Raw genomic sequence first — 14,704 nt, forward strand, 5'->3', positions numbered from 1 at the left:
AACAAACAACAACACACACTTTACATTTCATGCTTTTGATGTTTTACTGAACAATATTTGAACATTTGGACTGATTGAACTTGATATGCTATGTGTATGTAAGATATCTAATATGGATTCATGCTTAAATCATTGGCTGATGGAAATCTCTACACTTTGCTTGACATTGTGATTTATTTTGTTTGATATTTACTTCTGTTTACAATCATTTAACGTTAGTGATGTCTAATAATCACACATCTGCTTGGATGTTAGTAGATCAAACAATCCAAGTCAACATTGTAAGAGATTCATGTAAGACTTTCGAAGTATTACTGAGTTAGAGGGCTGATGTAAGGGTACCTGTACTATTAACAATAACCTTACTAAAAATCAACATTAACTCTTCATTTCAGGGGGTTGCAAAATCACTGACATTCTAGAAGGATCTGAAAGTTACAGATTTACACTAACAGTCAGGGAATGCTGGTTGGGTTGAACACACTTTTAAGATTTCGAGTGAAAAAATGAAATGAATGATTAAAATCTAAACAAAAGACTTTCAGTAATAAATATTTCACATATGTCCTTTCAGTGTACTATTTCAAACTCTTAATTGTAGGAGTTCTTAATTGTAGACTGATGTGCTGTCCTGCTGAAGCTGAAGAAAATAAGGAAACTGAAAAATAATTCACAAATAGAGAACATTCAACTTTGGTTTTCATACAGTACCTATCTTAAGACAATCATTCAGATACAGGTCTCTCTGCCAGATGGATTAAGATTTTAAAAAAAGGGGCACTAGAAAGTAAAACATTCACTACTTGCCACAGATCATTTGTAACGGTTGGGGAGCGCATATTTAAGAGGTCAGAGGAGGGGGGGGGGGAGGGGGGGGGCTGCCAAATTTAGCTGTGGATGCATTACAAACCCCTCCCCCCACTGTCCCAATGAACACACAATGCTGGCCACTAAAATTGCAAGACCAAAAAGGGTAGCAAATGATGAAATTTTACTTGTAGATGATTATGGGGAACTGACATGTACCACATCATGGCAAGCAGTCACAAATACAATCAACTAAACATACAAAAAAACTAAACTAAAAAATAACACAAGGTGCGGAATTTAGTACACAGAGCTGTCACCACTATCACCGACAATGCCTCTAAGCCAGCTGGGCATGGAGTCGAACTGAGCTTGAATGACAAATACAGATATCTCATTTCATGCTACTTCAACTCTGTGGCATATGACAATAAAGAATGCCATCTGGGAATATTCATATTCCTTTGTGTCTCCACACACCATCATGATTCTGTATGCAGAACTGGAACTTGTCAGAAAAGTTGACATGGTGCCACTACTGTGCCCAGTGTTACTGGTGGGTGCACCATTGTCGGGTTATTGCTCGGCGCACCATTGTTGGTGCATATTTCTCTGCTGCCATGAGTGAAGTGGCACGAATAGATGCCTTGCTAGCAGTACAAATGGATATTTGTCTTGCTGTGAACAGGTCCATTTCCTGGCTCAATATATACTGGTGTCCAAAATTAACGAAACAAACAGAAATTTTTCAAGGTTACATTTATTTTGCCACAAAAAATATAAACAGGTAACAGTAAAGTAGAAACAATGTAAAGAACAAAGAACGTAAGCAACCACAACATGCATAATGGTAGACAAAAATGTTCTTTGTTTCTCCCAACTTGAAGGATTTGCACAGACATTCCGATAACTGGTTACTGTGCTCAGTATGAGGTGTGACCACCTGTGGCAGCAATACAGGCCTGACAACGATGGAAAATGCTGTGAATGACGTCATAAATCTCATGTTGAGGCAATAACGCCCATTCTTCTTGGAGAGCTCCTAGCAAGTCTTGGAAAGTCACTGGCAGATGCTGATGTGATTTAACCCATCTTCCTAGTGCATCCCATACATGCTCTACTGGATTCATATTGGGAGATCAAGCAGGACATCCCATGTATGAAATATCTTCTGTTTCCAAGAAAACATCAATTTCCCATGGTCTATGAGCTTGGGCATTATCGTCCGTCTGTACAAAAACTGGGCCCACAGCACATCACAACAACTGCAGTTAAATCTTGTTAATTCACCCATACAATTTCACAAAGAGGTGTCTGGGTGGTCAACATAATCACTGCACACACCATTAGGGATTCTCCTTGTTACTGGTCTCTTTCCGCAGTGTTTGGGTCCCAAAATCATGTTGCAAATTCCCTTCAGATACAAGTCCATCAAGAATCACTCTTCAGACCAAATTGTGGCTCACCTGTGAAAAGAACATTGGCCCACTGTTCAACTGTTAAGGAGGCATGTTGACAACTCCACTCTAGATGCTCGCTTCTGTGAAGTCATGTCAGAGGTACATATACAGCAGTACCCTAACAATAAAGGCCACTCTGCCAAAGTCTTCTGTGCATCGCTTGCCTCCATATAATACATCTAGTGAATGCTGTGAGGTCAGATGCCAATAATAATAGGTACCTGTCATGCCCTTACAGCCATGTAACAGTCCATTCTGATGTCGTACATGGTTGGCCCTGTGTTGGTCTTTGGGATAAAGTTGCAGTCTCTATAAACTATCACCACATCCGAGAAACAACAGAACAATTCACATTAAGCCATCTGGCCGCATCAGTTTGTGACTGGCCTGCTTCCATTCTTCCTCTGGCCCTTTACCTCAGAGAGTCTGGTAGGTGTCTTCTCTGTGCCATACTACACTGTCTGTGACTGTGTACACAGCGATTGTGGATGTGGGACTACTCGGCAAACACTAATTCATTTGATACGTGTCCTGACATTGTCCTTTGTGTGATTGTCCGTTGACGAGAATGCTGTCTTTCATGCAGAACAGGATCATACATACAGACATCTGTTGAGAGTTTGTATGATTATATCATGAATTAGATACAGGACAGGGAAATAGCAATTTTTTGCTTTAATTTTGGATACCAGTGTACGTGATGTGGCTGCACAATTCTGCATGGCTGAACACACAAACATCTGTCCTCCCTGGTGCTAGTCACATGGGACTACCGAGATTCTGCATGGCTTTAAGTAGAGCCCTCCTGAACTGATGGGTTCCACATTTCCAGGAGTCCTACGATCCTGATTAACATAAGCAGCATTATTGTGTAACAATAAACCACATTGTTAGTAACTTACAATATCTTCTCACAAACAGTCAACTTTCAAATGCAACTTCTGAGTGACAAACCCATAGCTTAATCCTTTCTTAAAGACAGAATGTAGGTGGCATTACTACTACCTACTTTGTAGGAAATGCTAATCATTTGCATATCTAAGCATGCTTCATACTAATCTGATGTTTGTCCACCTTCATGGTGTTGCAATGTGTGTGTGTGTGTGTGTGTGTGTGTGTGTGTGTGTGTGTGTGTGTGTGTGTGTGTGTGTGTCACCATTTGGCAAAATAAGGAAAATTGATCAGAATTTAATGTCATGTCAGCACTGAGGTTTTAGAGACAGAGCACAAGTTCAGATTAGAGTAGCATGAGGAAGGGAATTCAATGGGCCATTTCAAACAAACAATCCTGGCAAACACCTTACAAAGATTTCGGGAAATCATGGACATCCCAACTCAGGATGGCCAAATAAGGACTTCAGTTGCCTTCCTACATAATATGAGTTCAGTGTCTCACCACTGCACCATTTAACTCAATACACCATTTGACAAGAACCTCGATGGTCATTAAGTTTATTAAATTCAGCAGACTTGTGATTATTCCTTCCCCCTCATGTCAAGAGAGAGGTAACTAACTTAAACGCGTATTATGAAGAAAGAAAAAAAGGAATTTAATGGATGCATAGAGATATCTTCACTTAGTAAAATATTTCTACAGTGCCCTGTATTACCACAGGCAAGCAAATGTGAGTACAAGAGTTGCATATTACCTATTCAGTAACTTCTATTCTAATTATTTTACAACTAAAAAATCAAAATTAAAAAGATTGTTTCTCAACATATTAACAAATTACACAAAGCAATAACTTTGCTAAAATTGGGACAGTACAGTCTGGACAGGCACTTAAACGAAAGAAAATTATGTACTGTTTCCTTCAGGTCTTTATTTTAGCTTAAGCAAATCTTTTTACATACTTACTTATTGTAAATGGCAGTATATAAAAGCATAGTGAATTAACAATCTCTTGATGCAGAGTAGATGGGAGAACAGCAATTGTTGAAGCTGCTGTATAGGGCAAAGCATCAATCATATCTTGTTCCAAAAATGGTAAAATGCAGCCCACACACTGTAGAATTGCCTGCCCAAATGCTGAAATACACAAAGAAATAAGTTCTGTATCACTATTTGAAAATCAAAACTCATTTAAAAATATGAATATGTAGAGTTTTTGTAGCATACCATGCAGACCGAACTGTATGAGTGGTGCAATATCAACAAGCTGAACAACAGCATTAAAGAGACCCCTATAATCAAGATTGGGATAAAGGCTCATTCGAATCCCATCCTTTTCTTGACATTTCAACATCTCAAGTGGTGAGTCAGGCACATCTTTCAATACAGCTGTTATTTGAAAGAAAAACAGATTAAATACAATTGATAAAAATTAAGAGACAGTTCTGCAAACAAAATAAATGAAGCCACAATGATGATTTGATTATAGACAAATTGATTACTAATGGCATGCAGTGCTATGAACAAATTATTTTATGTTTCATACTATGCTGTAACTGGACACTGAGTAAAATGATAATTATGTATGTAATTTTTCACAATCTCTACAGATAGTACTTAACAAGATATACTACTCCACAGAAACTTTAACCATTAAAGTTTTTTTCTCAACTACTCAAAAATTACAAAAAAACTGAAGTGAATGAAATTGACCCCTCTCACTTTTTTCTCTTCATCATTAAGTACTGACAATTTTCAGGTAAAGATTTCACAACAGAACAGTGAGTCCTGCACGATAATGTAATGCCTGTTAATACTTAAGATTGGTCAGATATCTTATATCTGCTTATTTTGCCACATCCAATTCTCAACCACCCTATCGTCAAGTCTTATTTTTTTGACTATTGGTGCTTGCAGCCATATTCTCTATCCACTGTTTCCAAGTTATGTCCCACAATTACTTATTTGTAGCACTAGATTTGGTAGATGATTACCTTCTGCTATATTTGAAAGACTTTGTAGTTGTTCTGAAAAATCAGTGTAAAACAACTGAATAAAGCCACATTTATGGTGCATTGGTTAATAACAATCTCAATTTTGTATGATGGAAAGCTGTGACCCAGATCCATTCTCAACTGAAAGGTCAATTGACAATCTGTGTAAATAAAAAAGCTGCAATATCAACACACATCCTGTTAAAGTTGTATCAGATCTATGGTGCTGCAGTACGTGTTATTTCTTTTGATAATGATGATGATCAAGACAGCACTGCTTTTTTGAAAATCAGCTTGCCATTTTCTCACAAGATATCCTACAAAGCATGGATGGAGGGCAACAGGCAGATTCCATAGTCCTTGATTTCCAGAAAGCATTTGACATGGTGCACCACTGCACACTGCTGACAAAGGATTGTGCATATGGATTAGGTTTCCACTTCCATGAGTGGCTCGAAGATTTTTTAAAGTAATAGAACCCAGTACACTGGTCTCGACAGCAAGTGTTTATCAGAGACAAGAGTGTTAGCAGGAGTGTACAAAGAAGTGTGATAGGAACACTCCTATTCTCTACATACATAAACAATCTGGCAGACTGGGTGAACAGCAATTTACAGCTGACGGTGCTGTGGTGTATGGGAAGGTGTCATCCTTGAGTGATTGTAGGGGGATACAATCTGACTTAGACAGAATTTCTAGTTGGTGTGGTCAATGGCAGCTTCTTCTAAATGTTGAAAATGTAAGTTAATGTGGATGAGTAGGAAAACCAATCCTGTAAAATACAAATACAGAATTAGTAATGTGCTGCTTGACACAGGCACATAGATTAAATATCAAGGCATAATGCTGCAAAGTGATATGAAATGTAATGAGCACGTAATGCTGGAATTAGGAAGGCGAATGTTAAACTTTGTTTTATTGGGAGAATTTTGGGAAAGTGTGGCTCATTTATAAAAAAAGGTAGCATACAGAACACTAGTGTACCCAATTATTAAGTACTGCTCTATTATTTGGGATCCCACCAGGGCAGATTAAAGGGAGACAATGAAGCAATTCAGAGATGTGCTGATAGATGTGTTATCAGTAGGTTCAATCAGCACACAAGTATCATGGAGATGCTTCATGAAGTAAAAAGGGAATCCCTGGAGAGAAGACGATGGTCTTTTTGTGAGGCACTATTGCAGAAATTTAGAGACCTAACATTTGAGGCTGACTGCAGATTGATTCTACTGCCTCCAATGTACGTTTTGTGTAAGGACCATGAAGATAAGATTAAATACATTTGTGCATGTATGCAGACACATAGACACTCATTTTTCCCTTGCTCTATTTGTGAGTGGAACAGGAAAGGAAATGACTAGTAGTGTTACATGATACCATCTGCCATGCACCGTACAGTGGCTTGGGGATTATATATGTAGATGTTGTTGTCCATCATCATCATCATCATCATCATCATCACTGTTACTTCAATAACTCCCACACTTTTTGAAAATGCTCTTCCTGTCCACAAAAACAATTGTAGATTTTCAAAGGCCAGTGATTCCAGTATAGACATTTTATTCACTGGCTGTTCATCACTGGAAGTTACAAGTACCTCTTTTTATGTCTCAGGTTAATTCCCAAAATGTTTAGGAGCTATATAAAGTCATACCTGAGCATATAAATTGATGTTGAACTAGTAACAACTTCAAAGATCTTGCCATTACATCAGAACTTGTACTACTGTGCACACTGGATGGCTAATAATGGGTGGGTATAGGTTGGCTCTGAGCACTATGGGACTCAACTGCTGAGGTCATTAGTCCCCTAGAACTTAGAACTAGTTAAACCTAACTAACCTAAGGACATCACAAACATCCATGCCCGAGGCAGGATTCGAACCTGCGACCGTAGCGGTCTTGCGGTTCCAGACTGCAGCGCCTTTAACCGCACGGCCACTTCGGCCGGCTGGGTATAGGTCTATGTTTCAGAGACCTTTGGAAGGCACAGTCATGGTGAGTTACTACTTGTAAAGAAAAAAAAATAGAATCAAGGGATCCCCTACACTCTGACCTCCTATGTTGCATTTCATACCTGAGGCTACTTTGACAACTTGATATTAGGAGCTGCTGGGCTGTTATTGAAACACAGTTACATACATAAACTTCATCTGTAACAAGATTAGAAAAGGAATTTTTTGCTTTTTGAAGTGTGATTGTTTTATCATAAGTATGTAAGACTTCTTGCACGAGTTTTTAAATGCAAACAATACCTCTGTCCACTCCTGCAATGTATGGGTACCAACAGCGTGGTTCATTTTAAACACTTTGTCTTTTGTAATTAAATTTAGCAAACCAACTGTTTTCTAGAATATATTATCCAGATAAAACATCGAAACACTCACTACATGCTTATAACATTGGCTGTTATTTAACCAAATTTAAAGTCACATTTTTTCCCTATATGATAACTCATTCTCATCCCTCCTCCTCCCCCCTTTTCCACATTTATACTATCCTTACAATTCTGAGTAGAGAAGCTTCTATTCATTATTATATGTAATTTATGACTATTTTAAAATACTGACATAACCTCTACAGCTCTTCAACCTATCGAACATGTAACTGCAAAAGTCTTGCCAAATGGCAGTTATATTTTTCACAGCATAATCTGTATTTCAAGCTCAATCCCTGACTGCCGAAAGCTATCATTGCCATTTCATTCTATAAGACCCATACAATACAGACAGATTTTACTGTAAGCTCACTAACATCTTATTACTAATACTCAACAAAAGCATTGACAAATAAGAAATTCCATGATATGCAGTATGGTACATACTCAATAATGTCTGAGAAAAATATTTCAGTGTGTTGGCAATATCTACACCAGATGGCACAGGCATAATTCCATGCAGAAGTCGAAGTTGATAATCGTGAAGATTCCGAATTTTTGCAGTAACTGTAAGAGAAGAGATGAGTGAGAAAAGAAATATAAAAGTAGCACTTCAATTGAAGACAGTATGACTATTCAAGTTTTTTATCTAACTATGCAGTACGATTTTCTAATTATATGTTGGCATAACTGACAAAATGTCACCTAAATTATTGCAAAGTATTTGATAATATACTACGATAACAGACGTGTGAATTAATGGATTTTTAGGAGTAACCTGTAAAACATCACAGCAATCACCTGGTTATCTCCTCAAAAACGTTGCTATACAGTTAAAGATTATTTACACTAAATGCAAAATAGGTAGCAATTAACACCAATGTTCAAAATGTATGAATGCCTACTGACAGTTTTTGTAGTTAAATGGGAAGCTGTATAATAGTATAAGTACTATAGTACATCAGATATTTTTATTCCCTTGATTTCTCTATCAAGTTATTATATTGTTTTTTGTGTTATATACCGTATATGCATATCATTTGTGTGTGTAGTTACACATATTTACTTATTATGTATAAACCTGATGACACCCAGACCATGTACATGATCAATGGTTGATCAATAAATATTAATTCGAATATAACAACAAATGTTAGAAGACAGCATCAATAGGATTGTTGTCAACTGTATATTTATTTATAGAAATTGTAACTTTTGAATATGTGGTTCCTATGTTGTAAAATAATTTTGTCTGGATAACAACAAAGAAATGAACCTTTAAAAATTAAACAGCAACTTATGCCTTTTTGGTTATTAATATGTATCACAGTAGAATACAGACTACAGAAAGCCTACAATCATTGGAAACTCATGATGCCTATATTCAATATATGTCCCATCTGAAAATTTCTAGAACTACCTGATAGCCAAAATTTTGTTCTTTAAAATAGCAGCTGCTATTACTGACTAAAAATTATCATTATGAACAAATATCTAAGTAGGCCTAACTGTAAGGTAATGGAATGTATTCTTGACCGAGTTTACACGCAATATCATCTTTTAACAAGCTGAAGTAAATTGTCTGGCTAGAGTACATTCACATATAAGTGATTTATAGAAAGCCAGTAACATACTGGTGATAGCTGGATAAAACCAGTAACATAGTGCTAACATAAAGAGCTAGATTGAAAATTACTTAAGAAAAGCACAAAGAGTTTGTAACTTCTCTAAAATCTTTAAACAGTAACAGTAGCCTACATTTCTTTAAGTGAAAATAAGTCATATCATCAACATAAAACATAAATGTTGCCTAAACACAAACCTAGGTTATTTATATCACAGAAAGTTGTTACTTGGGCACCAAGATAAATGATGATGCCCAAAGTAAAGAGGATATCAAATGTAGACAGGCAATGGCAAGAAAAACATTTATGAAGTACAGAAATTTGTTAAATTTAAGAGTTAGAAAGTCTTTCTGAAGGTAGTCCTATTTTCCTGGAGTGTATCATTTTATGGGAGTGAAAATATGGAAATATGGAGGGAGGATGGAGAGAGGGGGAAGAGGAAGGGAGGGAAAAAGAGAAAGAGAGTGTAATTATAGCAGCAGGTTAGGAGACAAATGCAGTAAGTGGGCTCAAATGCATAAATGGCTCCAGGTTGCAGTAGTTATTCAGAGATGAAGAGGTTTGTGCAGGATAGAGTAGTGAGCTGCATTCAATCTGTCTTCAGAATGAAGCTCACAACAGCAACAACTATTGCAGAATAATCAGTATTTGCAATTCAATAGGTTTTTCAAAACATGACCTAAACTATTTCAATGAAACTGGTGTCGCAAAAGTGAATTTCCAAGCAACAAGTACTGGTACACAATTCATATGCATAGCTTTAGGAATAGATTCTATACATTTACAGAGTACTCAACCATATTTGGTTTAAATTTAATAACAAAACAAGACGGAGAACACAGACATGCCTTATGGCATTAGTAAACAATGATTGCAAATACAAATACACAGTATATCACAGCATAGCTCCTCACATGCATCACTTAATACATAATACAGGGTTTGTAGCTCATACAATATAAGATTGCATCTAACTTCAAGAAAAACAGTTTTATTCATACATTTCACAACTGCACCTCCAACCGAACGAACACTTTGAGAACCTGACTATTACAAGCCAACTTCTTGTACAATTACTAGTGACTGGAAAACTGCACCTGTATACCATAAAAACAATAAAATGTAAAACAAGTGTGAACGGCCAAACTGCAAAACGTTATCGCATATGATTGGCAAATACAGTTTTGTCTCAATCGACTCAAATGGCTCAAGTAACAAACATTTCATAAATACATAAGTTAAGTACAACATGGCTCCTACACTCATGAGACATAACTGCTTTAGAATTACGTGAACCATAAAAAACACATGACTAACAAAGATATTTGTAATTAACACACGTGATTACTGAGATAAATGCGAAATATTACAACTGATAATATTGGGAATTTTTTATTTTCAAATACAACTGTTCCTCAAGATAAGTGAATGTGTACCCCTCACTGATTTACATCATATGCACGTAATTTACATTAATGTCAACGACACATAGAATAGTATTTATTATACGCTTATGACTTTATCTGAACAAGTACAGTCTTTCCCCGGTGTCTTAGAATTTTATGAGTCTCGACACGTAATAATATTAGAGCACTTCTGCATTGTATGAGTACTGAAACAGTAATCCGTATAAATATAAATTTGAAATTGACGTCCAGGTGGTACAGACGCTACTTTAGCAAATTTACGCAGATTGTGCGCTCCGCATAAACTACATAAAATTATCACAATATTTTGAACATAATACTACATAAATTTCAGCCGCCTACATAATAAGGTACTTTAATGACAATATTAAAGTTGACGATTTTACAAACAGCGTCTTTTATTTTTTAATTAAAAGCTGCATTGGAGGTGACAGCGCTTAAAAAGGCGTTACCCACGCCACTTACAGGCGGCAGCTCTTGTTCCCATTTTAGCAGCGAGTAAATGTCAATTAACAAAAACAAATATTAAGAAACACATCAACCAGCAGAAAAACTACAAACAAAATATTGACATAACAGCTATAATCGCTGATCAGCGAAGTTAATGCAGATATACCAGTTTAGCGCATACATTGTTAATAGCTCTGGATATTCTTGGGTAAGAGAAAATAATTCCTAAAAGTGCCAAATATCAATTTCTTAGGTCATGTCTTATAATAAAATATACACATCTAACTGAGATAAATGACCAAAAAGTTAGATGTCGAGAAATACAAATTTGAATTAAATGTAAAGACCTGAAACTTAATGAAATTAAAATTTGTTTGAGGGAGTACCTATATTTTATTCAAGTATTCACGAAATGGCTTGATTTTGAATGGTATTCCACAATGGTAACTCAGTAACTAGCACCCTGGTTTCTTTTTTCACGATATAAGGTCACTTTACCTGCAGGATGATGCTACTCTTACTAAAATATCCTCAAGAATGTTATTATCTGCTACCATTCATGTATAAAGTTCTTCTAGTTTCATATTTATTCACACATTTGTAGAATAACATATTTTATTACTAGAGGTACGTTTACTTCCTGTATTATACCAAAAATGCCCGTTTAATCCCCATAATTGATACCTTTGTTCTCTTGGTATTCTTTTATTGATTCTGACATGGCCTTGATTTTTATTGTAGGGTGTAGTGCAGACAGTGGAAGCTAATTTAACTGTAAATTAATGTGGGTTTGTATGAGGCATACAGCGTCAGTACACCAAAGTAAAATGCCTTGTGAAAATAATGAAGAGGTCCTGGTATCAGAGGAATATAACTTAGTAGTTTATTTGTCCGCAGTTAGTTTTAGAATAATATGATACTAGACCTGAAACGTCATTACAGACTGAGTACAAACTTACTTTAGGGAAGAGAATTAACCATGTCTTTTCAAAGGAACCATCGTAACATTAACCTAAGGTGTTTCAGGAAAACCAATGGGAAATCTAAATCACGATGGCTGGACACGGATTTTAACTGCCATCCTCCCGATTACAAGTCATGTGTGCGAATCATTGCGTAATCTCCCTCAGTTTGCTGCACAAAGTGCAGACCATTGGATACGCCGTGTGCACTACGCACAAACCCTTCCTGCGGACCGCAGGGTAAGCTTCCTATTAGTTTTTTCATGGTTCTTGTTTAGTCGGTTCGTAATATTGTAGTAGTTTCCCTCTACAGAGAAGGAGATGAGGCACTCAGGAAGACAAAAGAAGTTTGGCACTATCCAACACAGATCTTAGCCCTACAATTCTCCAGTATCGTGTACTATACTGTTGATGTATAATGTATTTTATTAGTTATTCATATTGCTCTTTACAAGTACCAACTTTTTGTTATCTAAACAAATCTTTGCAATAGAATAAGCATTATTTCAGAGAATTACTTTAAATGGCTTTTTAAAAATAATGGTTTCACTTATTTCTTTAATCTCCATGGACAATTTGGTTTTCTGGTAGAAAATATTGTTTTGATTTGCTCATTATTTTTCTTTGTAAAAGTATGTTAAATACATCTCTTGCTCCAAGGACATAGATAAAAATACTTGTACTAGAATTAATAATAGTTTAGGATGTTTGTGGATGGTGCTGTCAGAATCCTCAGCTATTTAAACAAATTATTCCAATGATTATTATTATTATTATTATTATTATTATCATTATTATAGTTACTATAATTTTTAGAACTGCATTTTAGCCATCAGATGTGCAAATTATACTATACTCTTTATTTGTTTCGTTCATAGTGGCGATCATGACAGACAGGAAAAGCAGCACCTCAGAAGGATAAGCAGCTCATCTTTCCTTTAGATGAACAGAAAGTCTTCAAAGTTACAACATGGTTATATATCCACATGTAACACATCATGCTGAGTATGTAATGTCAACAGAAAAAGTTGCAGTGTATCGGAGACAGAAATGGAGCCCCAGGATAGTAATCAGGCCATACTGGAATCAGCCAGGCATCAGTTAGCGACCCTCATGGTGAGTGGAGCAGTAACTCTCCTGTGTTCACAGCCCTCCATGTAATGAAACCAGACCAGTCACCAGAACGAACTACCACCATACTCATTGCAGTTTACACCAGCCTGTCATTGCCTTGATTCCAGATAATGCAGAGTGATACACTAATGCCGTGACTCCCGAAAAATCAGCAAGCAGCAACAGCATTTAAACTAACCACAACATGCCCATCAGCATTTGAACGGTTGGGAAATTGTGTGACATTGAGCTTATGCTGCTCTACACCATATCAATGATGCAGCTGCTCCTGTCACCAGTGGAACACGAACCACTGCCAGCCAGCTAAGCACATGGATGCCAGGTTAGGTCTGCGCTTTGCCACCATCCTGGGAGTTGTATGTGAGGGATTAGCCATCCCTGCCCTCGCTGGGGTATCAAAAGAAGACATCTAGACCTTAGGCGCTAGAGCATAATGGAGCCTGACATCCTTGCAGCAAGTGCCACTGGTCTTACCATCTCCGACAAAGGAATCTGAGAATATAGCACTGCAGCAGTGGTGGCAGAAATGGTGCACAGTCAGAAACTGAGTGCTATCATACTGGGAAACTCCTTGATATTCACCTCACCTACCATTGTTACTTGCAGTCCCAAGACAGTGATTGTAAACAAGTTGCAATAAAGAAGTTGTTATAACCATGATCATGCTATCTTCATCTACACACCCCACCCTTCTTCAGCACAGGTGCCTAGCCCACACAAATCCACAGGAGGAGACGCTTGTTTTTAATATGGGTATTAAATTTTTCAGATGTGGTCATACATGGTATATGAATTGTAATTGCAGAGAACTGTTAGCACAAGTATGAAATCAGTGGCAGAATTTTTTTTGACCAGTTACCTAAAAGGGCAGCTGTGTAAATTCTTATTAGATACTGGGCCTCAGGTACCTGTGGCAAATAAGGGTGTACTTGGTAAAATAGAATTAAATCTGCCACGCCAGGCGTTAAGCAGTGTGGTGGGAGACATGCAAATACTCTCACTTGAACAGTACCAGTAAGTTTTCGAGTAGTGGAAGGTAACTTCTGAGTTAATGTAGAAGTTCTTCCCATGGCTGCCAGTGTCTGTGAAATCATTCTTGGATAGATTTCCTGATTGCACATCACACCAAAGTAGACTTGGAATGGTATATATTAGAAAGCTGAAACAATCAATTATAAAACCATTATACAAAAATGGGGATCGTTATGATGTAAAAAACAACAGGCCTTTATCGATGTTATCTTGTTTTTCAAAAATAATAGAAAGAGTAATGTATGGAAGACTCTTTACTTTCCTAAAAAAAGTGGAATATTGGTCAATGAACAAAAGGGCTTTCAAAAGAATAGATCAACTGAAACAGCTATATACAACTTTCTAAAACTTGTCCTAAATTCCATTGACAATAATGAAGTAAATTGTGGGGTCTTTTTAGATTTATCAAAGGCCTTTGACGTTATTGATCATAAACTACTGCTCGAAAGACTTAGTTTCTATGGAGTCCGTGGTACTGCTCATGCATGGTTTAAGTCATACTTATCTGGCAGATGCCAGAAAGTAGAAATAGTTCATGATAGAAA

The 14,704-nt window shown here is 36.8% G+C and overlaps 1 protein-coding gene across 1 annotated transcript in view; it reads right to left on the reverse strand.

Annotated features, from left to right (window-relative positions):
• LOC124723145 (protein unc-79 homolog) overlaps positions 1 to 11,170 on the reverse strand; it is an 868,025-nt gene extending 856,855 nt beyond the window's left edge. The window contains exons 1-4 of the mRNA XM_047248336.1: positions 11,047 to 11,170; positions 7,977 to 8,096; positions 4,387 to 4,548; positions 4,126 to 4,296 (exon numbers count right to left, since the gene is read on the reverse strand). Coding sequence (XP_047104292.1) covers positions 4,126 to 4,296; positions 4,387 to 4,548; positions 7,977 to 8,096; positions 11,047 to 11,068 — 475 coding nt within the window. The 5' untranslated portion in view covers positions 11,069 to 11,170. The remainder of the gene's footprint in view (positions 1 to 4,125; positions 4,297 to 4,386; positions 4,549 to 7,976; positions 8,097 to 11,046) is intronic.
• Between the last annotated feature and the right edge of the window lie 3,534 nt (positions 11,171 to 14,704).

This window comes from Schistocerca piceifrons, chromosome X (genome assembly GCF_021461385.2).
Source record: "Schistocerca piceifrons isolate TAMUIC-IGC-003096 chromosome X, iqSchPice1.1, whole genome shotgun sequence".
Classification (NCBI taxonomy): domain Eukaryota; kingdom Metazoa; phylum Arthropoda; class Insecta; order Orthoptera; family Acrididae; genus Schistocerca; species Schistocerca piceifrons.